This window comes from Ascaphus truei, chromosome 14 (assembly GCF_040206685.1).
Source record: "Ascaphus truei isolate aAscTru1 chromosome 14, aAscTru1.hap1, whole genome shotgun sequence".
NCBI lineage: Eukaryota > Metazoa > Chordata > Amphibia > Anura > Ascaphidae > Ascaphus > Ascaphus truei.
In genome coordinates, this window is record NC_134496.1 from 55225328 (window position 1) to 55248491 (window position 23164).

General features: G+C 43.0%; 1 protein-coding gene and 1 long non-coding RNA gene across 3 annotated transcripts in view; one reads left to right on the forward strand and one right to left on the reverse strand.

The window, feature by feature from the left end:
• Positions 1-21308, forward strand: part of CCDC50 (coiled-coil domain containing 50) — a 47733-nt gene extending 26425 nt beyond the window's left edge. The window contains exons 6-14 of one of the 2 annotated variants that reach the window (XM_075571043.1): positions 166-256; positions 5340-5439; positions 7044-7556; positions 9878-9990; positions 13097-13141; positions 14226-14327; positions 15533-15612; positions 16300-16415; positions 17694-21308. In XM_075571043.1, coding sequence (XP_075427158.1) covers positions 166-256; positions 5340-5439; positions 7044-7556; positions 9878-9990; positions 13097-13141; positions 14226-14327; positions 15533-15612; positions 16300-16415; positions 17694-17713 — 1180 coding nt within the window. In that variant the 3' untranslated portion in view covers positions 17714-21308. The remainder of the gene's footprint in view (positions 1-165; positions 257-5339; positions 5440-7043; positions 7557-9877; positions 9991-13096; positions 13142-14225; positions 14328-15532; positions 15613-16299; positions 16416-17693) is intronic. The other variant, XM_075571045.1, reaches the window with a different exon arrangement.
• The window catches only part of LOC142466190 (uncharacterized), a 33729-nt gene continuing 30344 nt past the window's right edge, over positions 19780-23164 (reverse strand). Inside the window, exon 3 of the long non-coding RNA XR_012788087.1 lies at positions 19780-22707. This is a non-coding gene — a long non-coding RNA (uncharacterized LOC142466190). The remainder of the gene's footprint in view (positions 22708-23164) is intronic.

The window sequence follows — 23164 nt, forward strand, 5'->3', positions numbered from 1 at the left end:
TCTATATATTTTTGGGCCAGATAAATTCATTCTGAATGATTGTGCATACATTGCTGGATTCCCCACACTTGGTTGGGTAACCGTGTAAGATGTTAATACGTGAGCCTCCTTAGCATGCTACGTGCTGAAGCACCATGTTGGAAACCTATTTGCTTTCTATTCCAGGGAACTCTTGGACTGCGAAATAGCTCAGGAAATCCAAGAGAAGCTGGTGATAGAATCGGAGCGCAGACGCAGGCAGGAGGAGAACGATGAGGTAAAGGCTCAGAATTCAGTATAAGAATTGCTCTGTTTGCCATTATCTAGCACGGTGAAGGATCAAGCAACTAAATGAACGAACGCTTCAGGAAGACACCAGGGAACCGCAAGTAAGGAATAAACTGATCAAAAGGAGTGGGGTTTTTTGAATGTGGGTTTCCATCAGTTTGAGAGCGAGGCAGGCTAGCTGGGGGGTTATTTGTTATTCCTGTGTCCGAGCTTGCCTTGGGTGGTATAAATGTCTTGGTTTCAGCTCCCTCCTTTGTTATCAGCTGGTTCCTCGTGTATTGAATTCCTTGAATTGGTTCCAAGAACCCATGGACATTTTCACACTTTTCAAAAGCTTTTTTTTTCTTTTTTTTTAACGCACAATATGATGTATTGTTACTTGTTACTATTGATACCCCAGTTAAAGCAGCAATACTACATTCCTACATTTGTTGTTCTTCTTATTATTATTATTGTTGTATGTAAAATATGTGACAATGTGTAATTCCACATTCTTACCTAAGCTAGTAATTGTTTGGTGCTCCTGATATAAATCTGTAAATATTCTGATTGTGTGCCTAACATAATGGCCACCTTTCAGTTTCAAATCAATCCTTCAGTCAGTGTAACTCAGCAGCTACAATGTATCCTTATATTACTAAGGCAACCTTATCTATTGTTACAGTTTGCAGCTCAAACTGCTGGGAACATTGGCAACAAATTATCACAAACAGGAAAGTGTTACAAAGATCTTGCACTGCTGGGGAGGTGGCTAAAACCTGCTATAGAAACCATAGGATGCTCAGTATATTAAAACTCATTAAAAATGGCATTAAGGGTTGAATTTAAAAAAATGACCAAAAAACCACACCGTCCCTATTATCTAATACTAGAGAACTGATTTATTAAAAAAAAAAAAAAAAAAAAACGTAAGATTTCACACGTTTTGCAGCTTTAACTCATATTCCATTGTGAAAAGTGTGTTAATTTTCGACACAACACAGGAGAGGAAACACCACTCACTTAGTCAATAATGCCAAATTTAACAATTATATGTAATTCATATGTGTCATAGTTTAGACACAAATGGGTGCTGCCTATGTACTAGAAGTTAATAGTATTAACAATTGAATGAGAGTGTGACAAAGTCACAAAGTCACCCACAGAAAGTACATTTGTGGTGCACACCACATTAATATTTATATTTATATTTTATTCAGTGATGATATAATGTGAGAAAACCATAAGTGATAAAGGTGACAAAAATAAAAATAAAAAATACAATTACAAATCCCACGTGGTGCAAACTGGTCACAAAATCAATAGATCAATATACTTCAAGGCTGTGAATAGTACAGACAGCTATTAATTAGTGAAGTCTACCCAGAGAATCTAGTAAATGTGGAGCGCTGAGACCAGTATATAAATCAGATTGCACAATTCATCTGACAACCAATCTAATAGCCGTGTGTGTCGTAGTCTCAGAAGGCAAACCACAGGCCGCAGCGCACTAACACATACATAGCAGTGAATCAGTGGGAAGTCCCTGATGGCATGCCCGCGTGGGCATAGTGACGCGGTCACGTCACGTGGTGCGTCCGAGTCAGTCACTGCTGAGACTCGTATAGCCGCGGTGCCGTTCCTGGAGGGCTGAGACTGACAGCACTGTAGCTAAGTATCATATGGCTACATTTGTGAGTGTTTGTGTTGCAACTTGAGTGCTACATGCACTACATGTGTCAATTGTGTCACTAGAAATAGGTTTTCCCGAGTACAATTTGCCAGCGATGTTAGGGCTGGGCTGTTACTAGTAACGGCATTCATATGTTAGGTTAGCAACAGGGACTTCCCACTGATTCACTGCTATGTATGTGTTAGTGCGCTGCGGCCTGTGGTTTGCCTTCTGAGACTACGACACACACGGCTATTAGATTGGTTGTCAGATGAATTGTGCAATCTGACTTATATACTGGTCTCAGCGCTCCAGATTTACTAGATTCTCTGGGTAGACTTCACTAATTAATAGCTGTCTGTACTATTCACAGCCTTGAAGTATATTGATCTATTGATTTTGTGACCAATCAGTTTGCACCACGTGGGATTTGTAATTGTATTTTTTATTTTTGTCACCTTTATCACTTATGGTTTTCTCACATTATATCATCACTGAATAAAATATAAATATTAATGTGGTGTGCACCACAAATGTATTTTCTGTGGGTGACTTTGTGACTTTGTCACACTCTCATTCATATGTGTTAATTTTTGGAAGGATCAATAATTCTTCTCTTTCTGTTCCTATGTCTGAAAACAGCAATTTGTGTTTGGGACGCCATGAAATCTAACAACTGCTATAAGGGGACACTGAACATCGCTACACATGGGGAAAGGATTTAAAGCAGGCAGTCCCACCCAGAAATCTGCATGAGTTTAAGTCCAATATTGTTCGTATCTTTCACACTGAGAATGACCCGCTTTTTATACAGTAAAAGAAAAAAGTGTAAAAATCATTATTTTAATCTATTGGCTTCACCATTAAAATGCCAATTAGCGTGGACTGCTGCATGAAATCATTTTCTATTTTGAGAACAGAGACCCCAAACTCCCTGAATCTCTGTCCCACATGCATGGGATGTACCAATAATGTGAATCTGTCTTACTGTACCCATGCCCGCCACCAGCATGCACCACCTCTGACAGGTCTGCCAATAAGACAGCAGGAACCATGATCCTTTAACCTTTCCTTTTGCCGGTATTACGTTCTGATTTAACATCTCTCCTCCGGATTGTGTTGGCACAGTGCTCTCACTTGGCTGGATATCCTTTCTTGGAGCACTATGCTTTACATCTGTGCTGTGGTCTCCTGTATCCTGATTCTGTGTCCTATGCAACATACAACAAGACACATCTTCATGGAGAAAACGCCTGGAAAAGAAAGCCAGTGAAAACCTCACATAAATGAATGCTGCTGGGGGGAAATCTTCTCAAACTCTAGACTGTCCCCATATGATTTTCTAGCGGGTAATTCCTACCTGGCATCCTGCAGTCCCAGTATATTGCTGCAGTTATTTGGCATGCTCGTGTTTCACTGTAATACATCTTTGAAGTAATAAGTCCTGTGACAGAATCCCAGCCTGGAGCTTGTCCGGGAGCAGAAAAAACTCTTATATGAGCCAAGTGGAAGGAAAGCGCTCGGCAATTTCACGTAATAAAATGGCAGCGCATCCCCAAACAGCTGTTAAAGCCTCGGCTTGTACTAGGGACAGAAATACATATTGGGTCCATAGGAGCTGAACGTCTAAGTACCTGCGAGAAAACACACGGAGAAAACACACGGCATGAATACTTTGTCCCTCAAATAAGATGGCTTCCCTTATGTCATTTGCTGTTCCCCTACATATCAGCATTTGAGATGTGCAAACGTTCCTCACACGTTGCCCAACTTTGCGCATATCGCCCTTTTTGCTGAATGTTCACTTTGATCCAAAAGTTTGCAACATGTTCCCTAAATGCTAAAAGTCCGAGGGAATTGCCTGTTACTTTCACTTTCAAAATTCAATCAAAGTTTAAAAATATATATATATATATATATATATATATATATATATATATATATATATATATATATATATATATATATAATAAAGTTGTGAGACTGTTATTTTCTCACTAAAACTTGGGCTGTTTCGCTAGAACTTTTTACAGCAATAATTTGATCTACAATTTTCACGGGTTCTCTGAATGTGCGGTTGAAACAGCGGCTAATAGAATCTCAGCAGGTTTGTACATCTGTACTAAGCATCCCCGATCCACTTTTTGCAGATTTGTGTAAATAAACGAGAGGAGGAGCGAGGATCGGATACGGACAGAACTGCAGTTGGGGCTTTGAGATTTACTTTTAAAATTAGCTTTTTTTTTCCCCATAGGGAAAGTTGATCAGTATACTTTATACAACTATAATTTAATTTGTTGGGGGCAAAATATGGGTTTATATTAAACAGAGTAGAGAATGCTACAGTGATTTCAACGTTTCTGCTATCAGGCATGACTCCAAGTAATCAAATAATATTTCCGGTTGTAGCCATTTTAAAAGTCCAGAGCAGAACACCACTAATGGAAATACAAGAGGTATGTGATCAGCTTAAAAACCTTTAATATATATTTTTATAGAACAAAATAAAGTAGATTTGAAGCTGCTCCTACAGCATCTCTGAATAAATGTGCACTCACTAACGTCTTGTTTCTGTGTGTGCAGCCCGGGCAGTGCGCCATTTGTTCTATAATTTCATTAGGCGCTGCTGCCTTACCATTTGGAAATGACTTCATGACCTGCTCGCACAGCAGCTGCTATTTCCCCTGGAGTCGGGACCATTACATTTTATTCATCTCTTCTAACAATGCCCTCTGCACAACACAACTTACTCTGAATACACCAACAGATTGGCTTGTCAGCTACTATTCAACTGGCATCAGCACGAACAGTAATGTGATTGCTGGACTATAAAGACGGGCTTTCTTATCCACAAATGGAACACGGGAAGAGGTCGTTACAACGGTGGCAAGGAAGCGATAATAAACTGTAGCGGAAATGTCAAATATGGACAGTAATATTTTAAGAAGAAAGTGCAGGTCTACTCTTCCTACCAATGTACAGCTGCAACAAAATCATATTAGACAAAGGCACCCAGGAGTTGAACCCTTCGCTGATTTTGTTTTGATTTGGGTTTTCTTTTGAATACAAAAGCCTGTTTTGAGCGCATTAAATATCGCACAATATTCTGGATGTGAATGTACAAATAATCACACTACATTTGTCACTTGTTGGTTTCCTTGATGATTCCCAAAAGCCGGTGTGGTGTAGGAGCTGGGTTGGTTTATAGGGGCAGAGAACGCGCTGCTCGGGTGTTTTTATTGATGCCCCATACTCCAGTGTGGTTAACCAGCTGTTCCACGAGGACCGCTGCCACCAAGCCCCATTCTACCTCCCAAATCTCCGACTTTCTATTGAGTTTAATATGCACAATTACTGGGCGACGTGAACGCATACAGTAGGAACTGGACAATGGCCCCAACTGTACATTTTATATTATTAGGATATTGCTCGAATATTACAAGAAAAGGAAGAAAAGAGGCGGAAGAAGCATCCCCCAGGGCCGCCGGCACAGGAAGAGCCTTATTACCCTGACAGTGCAGGTAGAGTACTGTGTAATGGGGTGTATGGGGGACAACCAATTCTGTTTCTTCTGAGTGTCGAGATCAGCCTCGTTTAGTATAATAAAATGCACATAATGATTAATAATTATTTATTACTTTGTTATTTTATAGTTATATTACATACGACAATGTATACAGCACTCTTCAAAGAATGTGTGGATAGAATTAATATCTGGTCTAAAGAGCTTACAATCTAAATGTTGTTGCTTGGGATAGTTACTGGCGTCGGGTTCAGTGATTTGTACTGGGTCGCAGCCCATGTTCTCCCATTTCCAAGCAGGTGCCATTATTCCTAGTGGGTCGGTATTTGTTTGACACACGGCTGGCGCTGTGGGGTGCGCACAAAGCTGTTCTGCTTTCTTGCCGTATTCTGTTGATTTCTTACTGCTTAGAATACGTGATCAAAAGCTCATTTATTATTTCTGCTGCTGGTTACATGGTATTACTTACATTTAAATGGCTGGCGGAGAACCGCCGCGATAATGTGTCTGCTTTTTGAAGTGGGTGAATCTGGTTTGAATCTCGGGGTAATCTCTCCTTGTGACTCCGCATCTTATATTACATTGTAAGCTCCAAAGGACAGTAACTTATTGCCTGCAAAATTCTATGTATAGCACTGCAAACACTGTCAGCGCTCTCTAAGGGACCAAATGATGGCTTGTAACTCTATGCAGTATGTACAGCTTAAATGGCGTATATCCCTCCCCCAACCAGCTATCTAATGTTCAGAATAATATATTCCTGATAATGGTACAGTATTTCATACATGTGCAAATCTGCTGCGATTAGTACATATGTACTGTATAAATATCATTCACCAACGGAGAAATGGCCATTGTATATCAATAGTTGGCTAAATATATAGCTGGTATAGTTATGGTACATATAGCCGTAATTCTGGTGACCTAGCTTCTTCTGCCCCACCAGCACTAAACTGGTTAATTGCGATAGAAGAGGTGCTGTCTTTAAAACTCACAAGCTAGCTGTGGTATAAAGTGGTTTTCTATTGCATGTCTACTTTTTGTAAGCAAAATGTTTATTTCCGGTGGTTTTCGTGTAAATTGGGGCCTCGCTGTTTTATGGGTCAGCTACCTGCAGTGGTAAGGATACCTCTCTCTCTAAGATGCTATTTTAAAGCAGCAATACTGTGCGTGTGAGTGCGCGTGTGGGAGTGCGCGTGTCAAGAAAATATATTTCATTTAATGGAAGTCCTTTTTGACATACATTTCAACAGAGTGAGAATTCTGGTAACCCACAGTCAACAGCGCCATTAGATTCCATTCAAGTGAAGTTAATACATTGTTAACTCTGTTACTGCACTTCTCCATCTTTTTTAATTAAAGGATCGGGGATTGCTTCTGTCCAGACTCCCCCACTCCTCCTACACTGAATTAATGTGAAATTCGGCTTATTTTAGGAGGAGCTGTTAGAATGCATAGAGCTACAATGTATCTCTGCACAGTGCAGTGTGTTCCAGGAAGCTGTTGTATGTCCTCTCAAGAAGCCATACCCGTTTAGTTTAAACAATTGTTTATTGTCCGTGATGTTTGTTCTTCTAACGTGTAATTCCCTCCGCTGCCCAGGCCTCCGTAAGGCTAGGTATAAGGAATATCCATCTGAATATGATAGACCTCACAGGCATGGGAGTCATGATGGACAGGAAAAGGGAAGGTGTGGTCCCAAATCTGAGCGGTCTACATTCTACGTGGATGTTCGAGAACGTGGCCACTCGGCAGACGCACGCCCATTTCCGAAAGAGGAGGAGGATAACCGTGGTATTCACAGGCACGAAGACCATCACAATAGGCCGACAGCTAAACAAAAAGAGAGGCCTCAAAGGCCACCACCACCCAGGGAAAGTAGGCAGAAGGAGATCAGTTCTGAGAGGACCAATGGAGGGTATTCTGATGAGCACTTGTCAGGAAGAGGCAGGTCCAAAAGCCATGACCTGACCATAAATGATTCTGCTGATAGGAAGCATCAGGACAGTTCTAATGCCAGAGCCCACAGAAGAGGTAAGGAGGAGGATTATGACCGAGAGAGACGCAGCAGGAGAACATCTTCTCCATGTCATGAAAGGCAGCCCAGAGATTCAGGTAACCGTGACGGTGGTGGTGACGGTGGTGGTGACGGTGACGGTGGCGGTGATGGTGGCGGTAGTGGTGGCATATTCGTGAAACTGCTCTTTGATCAATATCTTTCTAGAATTGGTAGATCTCCTTACTTTTAAATTTTTAATCACATCTTTAAGGTACCGTATTAAAACTGAAATAATGTATATCATAACAAGCTCCACTTTGCAGAAAAATATCAATCACTTTCTGTTCTGCTTCACCTGTTGAATTTCATCTCTTGACGTACATGATATGATGATGCTGATTTTTGCCTTTGTTTGCTGTACCTGTGTGTTCTGTGAGTGCGTTGAAGTCGATGTCTGCACAATCTGTATATATAAGGAGCAGTAACGCACTGTGCCACGTATTAAGACAGCACTGTGAATGGTGGCTGTCCAGTGATACAGTATGTTCTTTATATCATCGTTCTGCCAACAAATAAATAACCTCCCTAGCCTTCAGCACTGGAATTCTCAGATTGCTCCAGTTTTGTCTCTAAAGTGGGTCCAAAGTGGGTACTTTTGTGGGAATTTTGCTTCAAACCTTTTGTGCAGTACAGTAGACTTGAATGCCAGGATTTAGGGGGAAAAGGCTGGAACGGGTAATATCTGAGAATATAAAAAGCCATTGCTGCAGCTTGTGATAAATGCAAGATACTTAAAAGAGAAAAAATAATCTTCTAGTGTAGCCGTTTCTCCTCCCACGCGCTCTGCCTCCGGGGGAAACGTTTCTCCTCCCACGCGCTCTGCCTCCGGGGGAAACGTTTCTCCTCCCACGCGCTCTGCCTCCCGGGGGAAACGTTTCTCCTCCCACGCGCTCTGCCTCTGGGGGAAACGTTTCTCCTCCCACGCGCTCTGCCTCCCGGGGGAAACGTTTCTCCTCCCACGCGCTCTGCCTCCCGGGGGAAACGTTTCTCCTCCCACGCGCTCTGCCTCCGGGGGAAACGTTTCTCCTCCCACGCGCTCTGCCTCCGGGGGAAACGTTTCTCCTCCCACGCGCTCTGCTTCCGGGGGAAACGTTTCTCCTCCCACGCGCTCTGCCTCCGGGGGAAATGTTTCTCCTCCCTCGCGCTCTGCCTCCAGGGGAAACGTTTCTCCTCCCACGAGCTCTGCCTCCGGGGGAAACGTTTCTCCTCCCACGCGCTCTGCCTCCGGGGGAAACGTTTCTCCTCCCACGCGCTCTGCCTCCGGGGGAAACGTTTCTCCTCCCACGCGCTCTGCCTCCCGGGGGAAACGTTTCTCCTCCCACGCGCTCTGCCTCCCGGGGGAAACGTTTCTCCTCCCACGCGCTCTGCCTCCCGGGGGAAACGTTTCTCCTCCCACGCGCTCTGCCTCCCGGGGGAAACGTTTCTCCTCCCACGCGCTCTGCCTCCCGGGGGAAACGTTTCTCCTCCCACGCGCTCTGCCTCCCGGGGGAAACGTTTCTCCTCCCACGCGCTCTGCCTCCCGGGGGAAACGTTTCTCCTCCCACGCGCTCTGCCTCCCGGGGGAAACGTTTCTCCTCCCACGCGCTCTGCCTCCGGGGGAAACGTTTCTCCTCCCACGCGCTCTGCCTCCCGGGGGAAACGTTTCTCCTCCCACGCGCTCTGCCTCCGGGGGAAACGTTTCTCCTCCCACGCGCTCTGCCTCCAGGGGAAACGTTTCTCCTCCCACGAGCTCTGCCTCCGGGGGAAACGTTTCTCCTCCCACGCGCTCTGCCTCCGGGGGAAACGTTTCTCCTCCCACGCGCTCTGCCTCCGGGGGAAACGTTTCTCCTCCCACGCGCTCTGCCTCCCGGGGGAAACGTTTCTCCTCCCACGCGCTCTGCCTCCCGGGGGAAACGTTTCTCCTCCCACGCGCTCTGCCTCCCGGGGGAAACGTTTCTCCTCCCACGCGCTCTGCCTCCCGGGGGAAACGTTTCTCCTCCCACGCGCTCTGCCTCCTGGGGGAAACGTTTCTCCTCCCACGCGCTCTGCCTCCCGGGGGAAACGTTTCTCCTCCCACGCGCTCTGCCTCCCGGGGGAAACGTTTCTCCTCCCACGCGCTCTGCCTCCCGGGGGAAACGTTTCTCCTCCCACGCGCTCTGCCTCCCGGGGTAAACGTTTCTCCTCCCACGCGCTCTGCCTCCCGGGGGAAACGTTTCTCCTCCCACGCGCTCTGCCTCCCGGGGGAAACGTTTCTCCTCCCACGCGCTCTGCCTCCCGGGGGAAACGTTTCTCCTCCCACACGCTCTGCCTCCGGGGGAAACGTTTTCTCATACTTTCTAAGATAAAATAAGCTATTTTTGTAACCCCTATCTGTTGTTTGTTGCCCCCCTCCCCCCAGGTCATCGATCGAAAGGGACACGAGACTCGCCACACAAACCTACAGGAGGGATGAGAAATGTAGAGGTATATGATGCCAAGATCGCAAGGAGACTCCAGGAAGAGGAGCTTAAGGTGAAGTGAAGCTTTCCTACTGTTAATCATTGATCACTTAGCAGGTCATTTAATATATAGTACGAATCAGTTCTGAGAGGGAAAATGGCGAGTATTCTGATGAGCACATGTTAGGAAAGGCCAGATCCTAAAGCAATGACCCATCTGCTTGAGCGGTTATCGGATGAAATCTCCCATTGAGTTTAAGCTTCAGACAACTCGAAGAAGGATGGAGAGATGTATGCTCGGTATTAGAATAGATACAGGTGGTTGGAAGGGAGCCACAGTCGCAGGAACATCCAAAAAATAAAAGGAAATATAATAGTGCAATATGTTGTGATAAAGCGAATTTTGAGATGTCTTGGCTCTATAGAGTGTCTACTTACAATAAGTAGGTGTATAAAAAGCGTGTTGCAAAGTAAGGTGGTGTGTAGCAGGCTGCAGAGACAGGATCCTCGCGAATTTGAGGTGAAGGAGATCTCACTCAGGTACACATGCCACAAGAAAAGATACAGAAAAGACCGTAGTACAGATCGGACAAAATCAGTTTGTATTAAAAGCAGGGTAAAAGTTGTACTTACAATAAGTACATAAACAATGTACACGTAGCGTTTACTTTAGAGGTGAAACCGGCGTCTATGTGGGTAGCCTCTAGCTGCTGCAACTCCCAGTCCTCCTCGTCGGATCGCGATGACTGGCGTCTGACGTCACTACCGGCGCAAGGGTGACGGCTTCCGATCCGGAACACAGAGGTTGGCAGACAGCAGCGGGACCGCAGACTAGGCACCTTCTCCTTCTGGGCAGCTGTGCAGGCTGCAGGAATAGGCTCAACGCGTTTCGCTGTGTTACACCACAGCTTCCTCAGGAGCAAGTCTCTTGCTCCTGAGGAAGCTGTGGTGTAACACAGCGAAACGCGTTGAGCCTATTCCTGCAGCCTGCACAGCTGCCCAGAAGGAGAAGGTGCCTAGTCTGCGGTCCCCCTGCTGTCTGCCAACCTCTGTGTTCCGGATCGGAAGCCGTCACCCTTGCGCCGGTAGTGACGTCAGACGCCAGTCATCGCGATCCGACGAGGAGGACTGGGAGTTGCAGCAGCTAGAGGCTACCCACATAGACGCCGGTTTCACCTCTAAAGTAAACGCTACGTGTACATTGTTTATGTACTTATTGTAAGTACAACTTTTACCCTGCTTTTAATACAAACTGATTTTGTCCGATCTGTACTATGGTCTTTTCTGTATCTTTTCTTGTGGCATGTGTACCTGAGTGAGATCTCCTTCACCTCAAACTCGCGAGGATCCTGTCTCTGCAGCCTGCTACACACCACCTTACTTTGCAACACGCTTTTTATACACCTACTTATTGTAAGTAGACACTCTATAGAGCCAAGACATCTCAAAATTCGCTTTATCACAACATATTGCACTATTATATTTCCTTTTATTTTTTGGATGTTCCTGCGACTGTGGCTCCCTTCCAACCACCTGTATCTATTCCATTTGAGGGGGATCTGTACATATCCCCCACAGGAAGGTTGAGACATCGTTTAAGTTACTTATATTTTTTTTCCTGTGTGAATCTATCATTATACCACTGCACTTTTATTTAGCGCCTATCTAAATCATTCTGGTTTCATGCTCGGTATTAGAGACAGGGAAAAGAATGAAAACCAGACCAAAGTCTGTGACATCATCACAAGAAGAAGAAAGTCAACTGGATTTTAAGGCATATCAAAAGACCAAAACGACAACCAAAAGTAAGATGGGAGGATGCAATCAGAAATTTGTTGGAGCACTGTCGAGAAAAGCAATCGCAGTCCCTGAAGGATTATTGGAGAGACCTTCATCCATTAGTGGATCGGCTGAAGATGATGATGATGATGTTGACGTGTGTGTGTGTGTATCTATCTCTAAATGGGGGGAATCAACACTCAAATTTCCACCTTTTAAATTCCTAATACATGTAAATGATTTGACTCTTAGAAGAATTATTATTGATTAAGTGGAAGATTGCTCATAGATCAATATAGTGCTCCACCTTCCAAGGACTGAAGATAAGTAACATGAAAAGGATATATGTGACATGCAGGTAAATTGGATCACGTATATAGTTCTAATGACGAGGAATCTACCAGAAAGGATCTTCAAATGGAGACGTAGCAGCTTCACTTTGTATTACCCAAATCCATACAGAAAACCATAAAAAAAATATGGAAGTGTATGCTCCATAATATAATTCAATGTAATAAAACCATTAAAATTAGGGCTTTGTGAAATAACACTCGGCGTCAATCGCATACAGTGACCTGGTGTGTGAGTCGGGTATCGGCTAACAGTGGTGTCCATCGCCAATACTTGCGGTTCAGACACAGAATAGCAGACGGAGAGCGTGTTTGTAAATATTATATATGTCCTGGCTACATTGCTATAAATTCCCACGCGGTGGAAGAGGCGTGTTTATATTGTGCCTGGTACACGGGCAGGGTTACCTTCTATCAAAAGGCGAACCTGGAGACTTTATGCAATTCCATTTTTCACATGTATTTATTGTATTTATAAATGTTTTTCTCTCTCCTTCAGTGGTGGCGGCGGCGACACCTCCCGGCCCCTCCCCCTGCTGGGTCCAGTCAGCGTGGCTCCGCGACGTCAAATGTTGCCATGGCATGCCGGGACATCATGTAGCCTCCGATTGTCATGGCAACACGGCACCTTTTGACGTCGCGGAGCCATGTTGATGGGACCCTGCAGGGGGAGATGCCGCCGCCGCTCGGAGATTTTTCATTTAAACTCGCAGTTCGGAGATACGCAGCCGAAACCCGGAGTGGTGGCGCCCCCTGTACTCAGGCCGTGCTGCTGCAATGTTTTTCACTGGTTAAATACAGTACAATCTGTCTAAAATACCTATACAAATTAGAAAGCAGCACGAACATTATAGGAAGTATATTTGTACAGTAGATTACGAACATATAATGCTGTATTAAATGTAATCAGCAAATATTTTGTGATCTGTATTAAATACGTGGCTGTGATCTGGATATTCTACCCCTCACATCTCTCTGCAGCCTGAATTGTTCACATTTGGGCTGGAACATGGTTAAACCTGAATCTTGTTTATTTCCATGCGTTTGTAGGCCAACAAGGTGGATTTGCGAGCAGCACAGGTGGCTCAGGATGAGGTGAGTTCAGCTGGAATACAAGCCATAGGTGGGCCTTCAAGTCTTCTATACCAGGGGTGCGCAAACTTCTTCAGCTGAGCCCCCTGCCGGGGAGCCGCAGCATTTGCGCCTCCCCCCCCCTCTACAAGGACTTGGCATTAAAAGACATTGCAGGTCATGTGCTGTCACATCTCGTGACCCCCCGCGGCGACCCATCACCGTAGACCCGGCCGACACCAGGTAAGGGAGTTACAGAGGCCTCACACCTCCCCCGGTATTTAATTTAAATGCTGTGGAGAAGACCGCGGGGCCTCTGAAACCGTCGCGCAGCCCCCTAGAAATTCTCCCGCCCCCCCAGTTTGCGCACCGCTCTTCTATACCATATACAGTATGTACTCGGTAAAGTACAGTAATCCAGCTTCTTTCATTAAAGTTGATGGCAGAACCCCCACAAATGGAGAGGTAGGATTGTAATTGGAGAGCAGCGCATGGTTGGTGCTGTTGCTATTTTGTATGTGTATCTGCTGCTAATTCATGCAGTCAGGACTCCCTAACCAGAAGAGTTTAAAGCCAGAGAGAAAAGACATTGTAACTGCCCAAAGGACACTGGTTTTCCTCCTGTCCCAGTGAGAAGTATCAGGATCTCCTGGGATTTTCTTTTTTGCTCAACTTTAAAGTTACAATTACAGATTATGTAGAACATTGTGTCAGAGGGATAAAAGGGGATATACAGATGTAGCAGAAAGTATTCCTCTGCTGGAGCGTTATGGTGTGAGATTCTGTGGTATTCTGCATTACACAGTAACACAATAATATGAGCTCTCATTGGGTGTTATAACCATTGCTACATATAAAAGTTGATGCTTGAGAAGTCCTTCCCTTTTAAACAATGTGCTTATATTGAGGTCTTCAATGCTAGGCAGCAATGTCATATTTTGCCATCTCTTTATCAGCACAACATAAATGAAACTAAAGTATTGATATCATTTTTAGAACAAAGTATTTGTTTCATTTTATGCATACTGTATATGAATGCGGTTACGTACATATCAGGGTATTTGGGCTTTTAATTCGTTAATATACAATTAAAACTATTATTTTGCAGGAAATCGCTCGCCTGTTAATGGAAAAAGAACAGAAAGCGTACATAAAGTCTAAAGGACGAGAGAAGATAATGTCAGACAAGAAGAGAGCAGACGAAAGGGAGGCGAGTGTCATTTCAGCTGTTGGATCTTCTTACTGCTAAAAACTGGAGTCTTTGCTGCATTCATAGTTCCATCTAATATATTCTAGTGGGTTAGAAAAGTACAACACTACTCACTGGTGCAGATTATTTAATAATAATGTTAAAAATGTATAAGGGAATCAAATCCACTCACAAGTAAAGTGCTGTTAATCAGCACAGAGAGAACACGATGTATATCACACAAGGGATATCTCCTCTCTCACTGCCACTGTCCTCCGTGGTAGGGTCTCTTAGCGCAGTAGGGTACGCCCTAAATGCTGGTGCATACGCACTCTTGCGTCCACTTCAGGGTTGTGCCGATTGACCCTTTGTTGTTATGGAGATGAATGCAGCTGGTTCCCAGGATCCATTCACTCATTCCACTCACCAAGATCGCCCTACGCATTTCGCAGAGCCTGCGCCCCTGAGCTCCTTAAGCCCATGAGGAAGCAAAGAAGAACTTTGCGAAACACATAGGGCGATCTTGGAAGATGGAATAGCATGCATTGGTAACCATGGTAACAAGCTGCATTCATCTCCATAACAACGGAGGGTCAATCGCTGCAACCCGGAAGTGAACACGAGCGTGTGTGCATCAGCATCCCATGTGTACAATACAGTGTAAGGAGACCCTACCTCTGAGGACAGTGGCAGTGAGAGAGGCGGTATCCCTTGTGTGGGACTTTCTCTCTGTCCTGATTAACAGCACTTTACTTGTGAGTGGATTTCATTCCCTGATACATTTTTTACTTATTAAACTGATTTGCGCCATTGAGAGGGTTTCTAACCCACTACAGAATTTCTATATCTTAAGAATGAGCAATACTTATGAAGAAAAGTCACCCACGACCAATGGACCAAATACTCATTTATTTCACAACGTTTAAGAAGACTTTTAGAAATTGATTAATCTTTCATCCCAGATATTATTGTGGTATACACACTTGCTGAATGTATTATATTTTCTATTCACATTGTTTAGCCAATTTAGATGTTTTAATCCCAATATATTGTTACCCTCTGCACTGTACCAGTTATAAACTCTCCTAATACCGGTTTCGCACCTGTGATTATCGCTGCAATCTTTAAATAAGCAGTTTTACATCAGGTGCTCTTGTATACAGCTCTTGCTCTGTAGCTTAATAAAGGTTATAGTTGATAATTTGTTCTCTCTGCACTTCATCTAGCCTGATACATATGCGCATGTCCGGCCAAGGTCAAAGGAAGGTCATGAACAGCACCGCTCAAGAAGTGATAAACCTTACAGGTAAGTTACAGCCCCTTGCCCATAACAGTAATAATATGCCAGGCTAGGGATACCGATGGGACATTAGGGATGCTGGTGTGGGGCTATTTAATCCAGGTTTTGACTTCTCTATTTGCTTAGTACTTTAATATAATTTTCTTATACACTTCATCACTGATCAATGAAAGGGACGGCAAAGCTTCGTATCGTGTTCTGGCAGCTGATTTTACAAGATTATAGCTGTTCTTTTATTATATGTGCTCCAGAAAGATCGCATGCTGAAGTGTCAGATTTCTTGTTAGAGTAGCTCCGTGGTAAGGTCACAGTGCTTTTTGAAGTGGGTGAAACTGGTTTGTATCTGTTTCCGGCTTTCCTTGTGATGTTGGGCAAGTCACTGAATCTCTCTGTGCCTCAGGCACCAAAATTAGATTGTAATCTTCACAGGACGACGGGCTCATTTCTATGTACAACACTGCGTACACTTTCAGTGTTTTACAAGAGAAAAAAATATTGTTCTAAAAATATAATTTAGCAAGTGAAGTGGAAGTTTATAGAAAAGTAAATGATCAAGCCAACATTTATTTGATGCGAATAAAGAGATTAAAGGTTATTAGTTACAGTCAGCAAATGTAGGGGAGGGTTCTCCATATTAACAATGGCTTTCTTTTGTTTTCTATGTTCATATGTAAATGTCTTTGTGGCTGCTAGGCCTCTTCCTCCTTCTCCAGATGAAGATTTTGATGGTGATTATGGTCGTGATTGCACAAGCCGAAACCAGCATAACTCTCCCAGATCCAATTCCAAGTCTGAGTCTTCTCCTAAAGGTAAGTGTGGGGGTCTCATGCTGTTTGTTTTAATGGGTCATTCCATTGTCTTATCCCTTCCTCTGTAAGATTCAGCGATGCTCTGGCACACTGGGGGAAATGCTTGCATTCGTCTACCCAGAATCCTTTGTGTCTGCAGTGTTCCATACTTATAAACGCCATGTCTAGTTTCTTGCACAATCATACTCCCTTTAGGTTTGTTGTCGGTTCTGGCTGTTGATAGATCTTGCTCTTCTAGTTGTGGAGTTACTGCGGTTCCAGAGCAGACTGTAACTTGTGGCTGCATTTGAAATGAGTTTAACAGACTCTCTTCATGCTGGAAGTTCCTTGTTACTGTTGTGTTTTATTTTTAATTTATTTATTTTTTTAAATCCAGAAACTTAATGAAGGTGTACTATTTCATAGTCTCTGTGTGTCTGTCTCTCTGTGTGTGTGTGTGTGTCTCTCTCTCTCTCTCTGTGTGTGTGTGTGTGTGTATGTGTCTCTGTGTGTGTGTGTCTCTGTGTGTGTGTGTCTCTGTGTGTGTGTGTGTGTGTGTGTGTGTGTGTGTGTGTGTGTGTGTGTGTGTGTGTGTGTGTGTGTGTGTGTGTGTGTGTCTCTCTGTGTGTGTCAACACACACACATTCTCTCTCTCCTTTTCTTTCTCTTCCCCCTCTCTCTCTTGTGACAAGTAACCAAAATAGTATCCTATGCCCAGCTGTTAACAGCTTCCGTGATAGGTACAGATGGAACAGAGGGTTTTGTGAGTGAGATTTCTGTCCTGTAAAGTATTAGAAATAGTATTTGTATTAAAGTGTTAGGGGTCCGACTTGTAACCACTTCAGCAAAAGTGTATAATGCATTTGGGGGCTACATATATGTACTGGAACACGCCAACACGTCATGCTGTTGGTGCAGTAGTTGTCCCCTTGCTCATGTGGTAATATAGCGAATAATAAGTATAAAGGGAAAATATAGAGGGGAATGTAGAAAAGTATGCACAGCAATTCGAATTTTGTATTTTCCCCCGGTGTTTTGTGGGACAGAATTTATACACTTCCTGCCATATTTTTGAAGGATTGAGTGATAATGCTCTGACAAATACAAGGTTTTCCTAGGATTCAATGGCAACACTTCCAAAACATATTCCAATATACCATCACATCATTGCGGGTTTCTGGTTAGTTTCTGAGCAACGCTTGGTTGATATAACATGAGTGGCAGCCAACGATATCCTTTCTTCATGTTTGTCATACACTGCTGTAATGTACAGTAACGGTTGTATTTTTGGTTTTACAGGTTCCTATTACAGACGGTGAGATAGAGCCAAACTGCCACGGATTCAGACACGCTTGTAGCAAATTCCCGGAAATAATGTCTTGGTGTTTCCTTTGTCCCTGGTTGAAGTATAAAGGAACCGCCCTTTTGATTCTCATCTTGTCGGTTTTCATCCCCAGAAGTATCTGTATCGTGTGACAAATACAGTGCAGCGTTATCTGGCTGTGTACAGCTGGCCACGGTGATATTGCACAATCATTCCTAAAAAGTACTAAAGCATTACATGAAAAATATACATGCTATCATGCCAAATAGTCTGGGAGTACAATCTAGAACAGAGGTGTTTTATTTCTACATGAACATAAGTGGTTGGAATACATTCATTCTATGGATTTGCCTAATTAGAGTGGAGTGAATGTTTAAATAAAGACTTGCCAGGCCTGTCAGTGCCGACTCCATTTGGAAAGAGTTGCTCATTGGAAACCAGTCTCACACCGTTCTTAGATCACCGGGACTTCAGTGTAGTTTCAGGAGGTGTTTGGGGGTCTATGAATTATTAAGGAAGTTTACTTGATTTTTAAAATTGAAACACTTCAGTGTTTGAGGGAACTGCAACATGTGTACATGTAGTTTAATTGGCTTAAAATGCATGTACACTTTGTTTAAATGTTCTTGTAGGAATGACTTTGCCAAAGGAGGATAGCACACCAGTTTTGCTTAAATTAAAATATGACTTTATTGAACAGTATGTCCTGATGACTGAGTAGCAGCACAGCGAAACGTTGATATGTTCAATAAAGTAGTATTTTTATTAAAGTGAGACTGGTACGCCATTGTCCTTTGGCAAAGTGTACAGTGTCCAACAGCAGCAGCAGGCTATGTGCAAGGTGTGTGTCCTCTCCACGCTTCTACAGACTTGTAAAAATGAAGTCTTCTTCATCATGTGGACAGGGATGGCTAACTCTAGTCCTCAAGGGCTCAGTCAATGATTGAGCCACCTTTGCTGAAGCAGAGATATCCTGAAAACCTGACCGCTTGGTGGCCTTTGAGGACTGGCATTGGCCACCCCTAATGCAGAGAATACTTATGATAAACACACATTTGTTGTTTCTTGCAGTACATAGGTTTAAGACCAGAACTTGCCATAAGTATTTTTGAGCTGCAGATTGTAGGTTCTAGCCGTGCTGTGAATTACCTGGGAGATTCCTAAAGGCTGAGCGAGAAACCCAGGAGAAACTCTGACTTCTGTTTGCTTGTGAAAAGAGATGTAGTCTTGAGACTACAATGTATTTGGCAGGAATAAAGCAATATTTCTTATCTAAGGCTACGCTTATAGTGCCGGGGATGCGACGGTCGCTGGAAAATCAAATAGAGATGACTTCCAGCGATCGCGACCAATCCGGCGCTCGTCACGCCGTCGCGTTTCCCATAAGCGCACGTGATGGCGGCAATGCATTTGTTTTGCCGCACCGTCGCCGGCACTATAAGCGCAGCCTAAGCTTCATCTTACATTCTCTTTCCTTCAGAACGTGTCACAGTCAGATTATGCAGGGTGGGGTTATTCCAATAAAGGCAACATTACTTGATTCAACCAAAATGCAAGTTTAGAAACGCATTACTTCTAAGTTTACTATCTGGCCATTCCCAGACGTGACCATTTAAATAAATACATACATGTATCAGAGAGATCGATACAGTATTTAAAAAAAGAATAAACATTCTCTCACCTTGCCAGACTTTCCATCGTTGGACTTTTTGCTTCTCGGCTTCCTAACCCGGGAACCACGGAGCAGGACACGTATGTAGTCTCGTGGTTACTAATATATTTCACCTACTCCCTGCACAGAGAACATCAAATGGTATTCCATGGGATTTCTCACGCATTGTTTTAATATTAACACACGATTAAATGAATAAGGTAGATATTTCTATGCTGTGAAAGAACCAGTGCTGTTTGCGGGCCAGTGTTCTGGTTGCGTGCTCGGGTTCAGCACTGAAACATGTGCTTGTTTATACTAACGGGGATTCCATTCATATTTTCTCAGGAAACAGCTGTGCACACTTTGCTAACACTGTGCTGTATTTGTTATTGTGTTAACTTCCTCATACATATATCTGGTGTTAACCGTAAACTGCACAATGTATGTAAATGAAAAAAAAAATTAAGTGCCATTTCTGATGTTTTTGATACTTATTGTTATGTATCCTCTGAACTGTCCGATTTATTGAATGAGAAATACTTTATTCAAATGTTTTTTCCTTTTTATATTTTTTGGTTCATATTTATTGTTACCAGTCTTTTTGTCAAATATGTTATACATTTTTAATCGGCATGTCTGTATAGGATTTTTAATGTCTACTTCCTCTTAGATGCTGCAACATTTACCTTCACAAATAACGACCCAAATACTCTTAGACCTTTGATTACTTTGGGATCTGCTACATACTGTACGTTGTTGGAACGAGTTCTAGATCTCTCCAGCAATGGAGTGGCTCATTTTGCAATTTTAACAAGTTACGTTTTTCCGTAACGGTTTTTAAAGGTTATAAATAACTGACTTTTCCAAATTGTTTCATTCCAATATTTATTTTAAATGGCAGTACCGGATAGGGCAGTCCTTGTGAGTGTGCAATACATATTGTACACACTGAACAAAGCCACATTCTGTGTATGTGCACCAATTAAAAAAACTCGTTATTTGAATGGGTATATAAATGAGACAGATTTTAAAACTCGGACAGGTCCACAACCCTGCCTTTCCCCATTATCTCTTGGCCTACAATGCTTCCACTGCAGCCAGGGATTCTGGGAAATGACATGCAAATGAGCACACTCACCTTTTGCTTCTTATCCTTTTTAACATGGATCCCTATAAGCTTCCATCTGCTGTATGTGTTCAGAAAATCATTAGAATCTGATCTTGGGTCATTAAATATAACCTATAAATTCCTACTATTCCAGAGGCGTACGGGTGAGAAGCTTTCCCCAATATCTCTCTTTATAATAACTGCAGGAACACTTTCCAATGAACCATTTTTTTAATTGATTTCTAGTGGTCATTGCAATTTGTTTCCCTTGTGGGTAATTCTGGTTATATTTTGGCTTCCATAGACATACTGTATAACTTGTGAGTGATCAGGGATAGAATCTGACAATTTAAGAACCGTTTTATCAGGCCATGTAAACAGCAATTTGGACATTAGTATACATTGCAATGTTTAAAAAGATACCATGTGTCTGATTTCCCTCTATAGAAATGATTCCAGTGATCTAGTGTGGCTGTGAAAATACATTGCAAATGACTTTAACTGAAGTGGGAGTGCTGTTTGACTGGTATAGTTCTTTATCGGCAAAGGGAATTACAGTTTTATTCCAACAGCCTGCTTATCCTCCATAGCAGGGTCAGGGCTGCATTTGTAGTTAAATGTATTCACGGTTCTGGAGGTGACCTTTCCAATAACACCTTCCCAACGGCATATTAACGAACGCAGAATTGATCCACCAGAATTATAATCTTCATTAAGGGAAAGCTTTTGATGTTAAGGTTGAAAAGACAATATACTGTATTAGTGCTCAGGATAAACCAAATAGATATTTAGAGAAAGCAAAAAGCAATTAAAGCAGATTTAAAGAAATCCAAGGTTGTGTTATAGTTTTAATTATACCTCTTTTCCTTTATATCTCCATCCTATCCTGTTACCCGTTTCACTGTAAGGCTACGCTTATAGTGTCGGCGACACGACGGTCGCTGGAAAATCAAATAGATGACTTCCAGCGATCGCGGTCAATCCGTCGCTCCATCGCATCGCGCTTACTATTAGCGCACGCGACAGCGGCAATGCATTTGTTTTGCCGCGACGTCTGTGTCGCCATCGCCGGCATTATAAGCGCAGCCTAAGGAAGGGACCTTTGGAGAGAATTTGTTTTGTTCACTAGATGCCACACATCGTCCTCGCAAAGCTTGGTCGCCAGATTACACCTGGCAAGAAAATTTAGTGCAACATTTTTGTATTATGTGAAGATCTTTATAAAGCTCTAAAACTTGTCATTTAATCTGGAAAATGAGCCTTGGATTTAACACTGAAACATCAACGTATTTTGCTTTCCATGGGACAGCTGTCGGTTTTGTGCCGTGATACAGATGTAGCAGCCGTTAACACAAGAAATAATGCAGAAAATAGTGTGTGCGCCTGAGAATGCAAACACTATCACACTGCATTAACAGCAGCAATAATGTGTGCTGCATCTTTATATACTGTAGCACGGTGTTTTTAACCAGGGTTCCCTGTAATTTTATGGTTGCACCAAATACAGAACAATTTACAATGCATCTAATCTCAAACGCGCTATTAGAGAGGGTTGGGGGTTCCTCAGAATTTCATAGGGTTCCTTGACCAAAAAAAGGTTGGAAACCAGTGTAGCACACTGAGGAGTACGAGGCAGCATTGTAACATAGCAATAATCTATTTGTCTATGTAATACACTGGATCACACATGAGCTAAGGCAATCTGAGTACTTTGAATGTGTATTGGGGCATTTTATACAGAGAAACCAGTTCATAGAAAATGCTTGTGCTATAAACTGAGCGCTGTTTATTTCAATGTGCTCTAAGCATATGACTGCAAGTCACTCGAGCTCATATTCACTAAACGGTGCTACGCTTTAGCATGGCGGGACCCCCAAGGCGTTCTATAGTTTAGCACTGTTAAGTGAAGGGGGCCTGAGTGACATCATTGCCTTATACTGTCACTGCGCTTGATTTTATTTCTGAGGCATTTTGCTCAATCCAGCAGTGAACGCTTGGCGTGTATCTTTTTTTGTTCTGACAGAAGAATGATGATCGCTCGGGAATGGTTAGAGTCCGATATCCAGTGCTGGTTGGGACTTTGTGGGTGTTAAATGAAACCGGAAGTGTGCCCCTCTGAAACGGCAGCTTTCCCTGCCCTCGCTATTCTCACGTCTTCAGCGAAGCTCCGGTTCATGTGTTTTAGGGGTGAGCTGCACAGGAACCCCATGTTTTAAATACACTGCACCTGGAGATAAAATAAATGTAGAGACATGAAGATGACTGAAATCATTTACTCCGTGTTGGGTTAGAGACTCTCAAACCAACCTGAACTAAGACTGTATGGAATGTAATACAAAGACTTGTATATCTTAATTGTGTTATAAAGGTGAATGATATATCCGTTGCTGTACTATATCCATTTGTAATGTGCTTTTTTGTACTATAAATCATATTGTTCAGTATTGAATTATCCAAATCCGCAGTAATTAGAAATTGATGGCTTCTCTAGAAGGACAAACGAGGAGTCCGGTTTTTGGATTTATATTTTTTGTTTCATTTTGTGGTTTTTAAAGCTCTGTTGACGTTTTGAATGTGTATTATGCCAATTTTTATATGCAAAGGTAAAGCTAGGAGCTAAATTAAGATTGCGATACAATCTCTGCCAATTCTATTATTCTCTACGTAGGAAGGAAGGGTTTTTA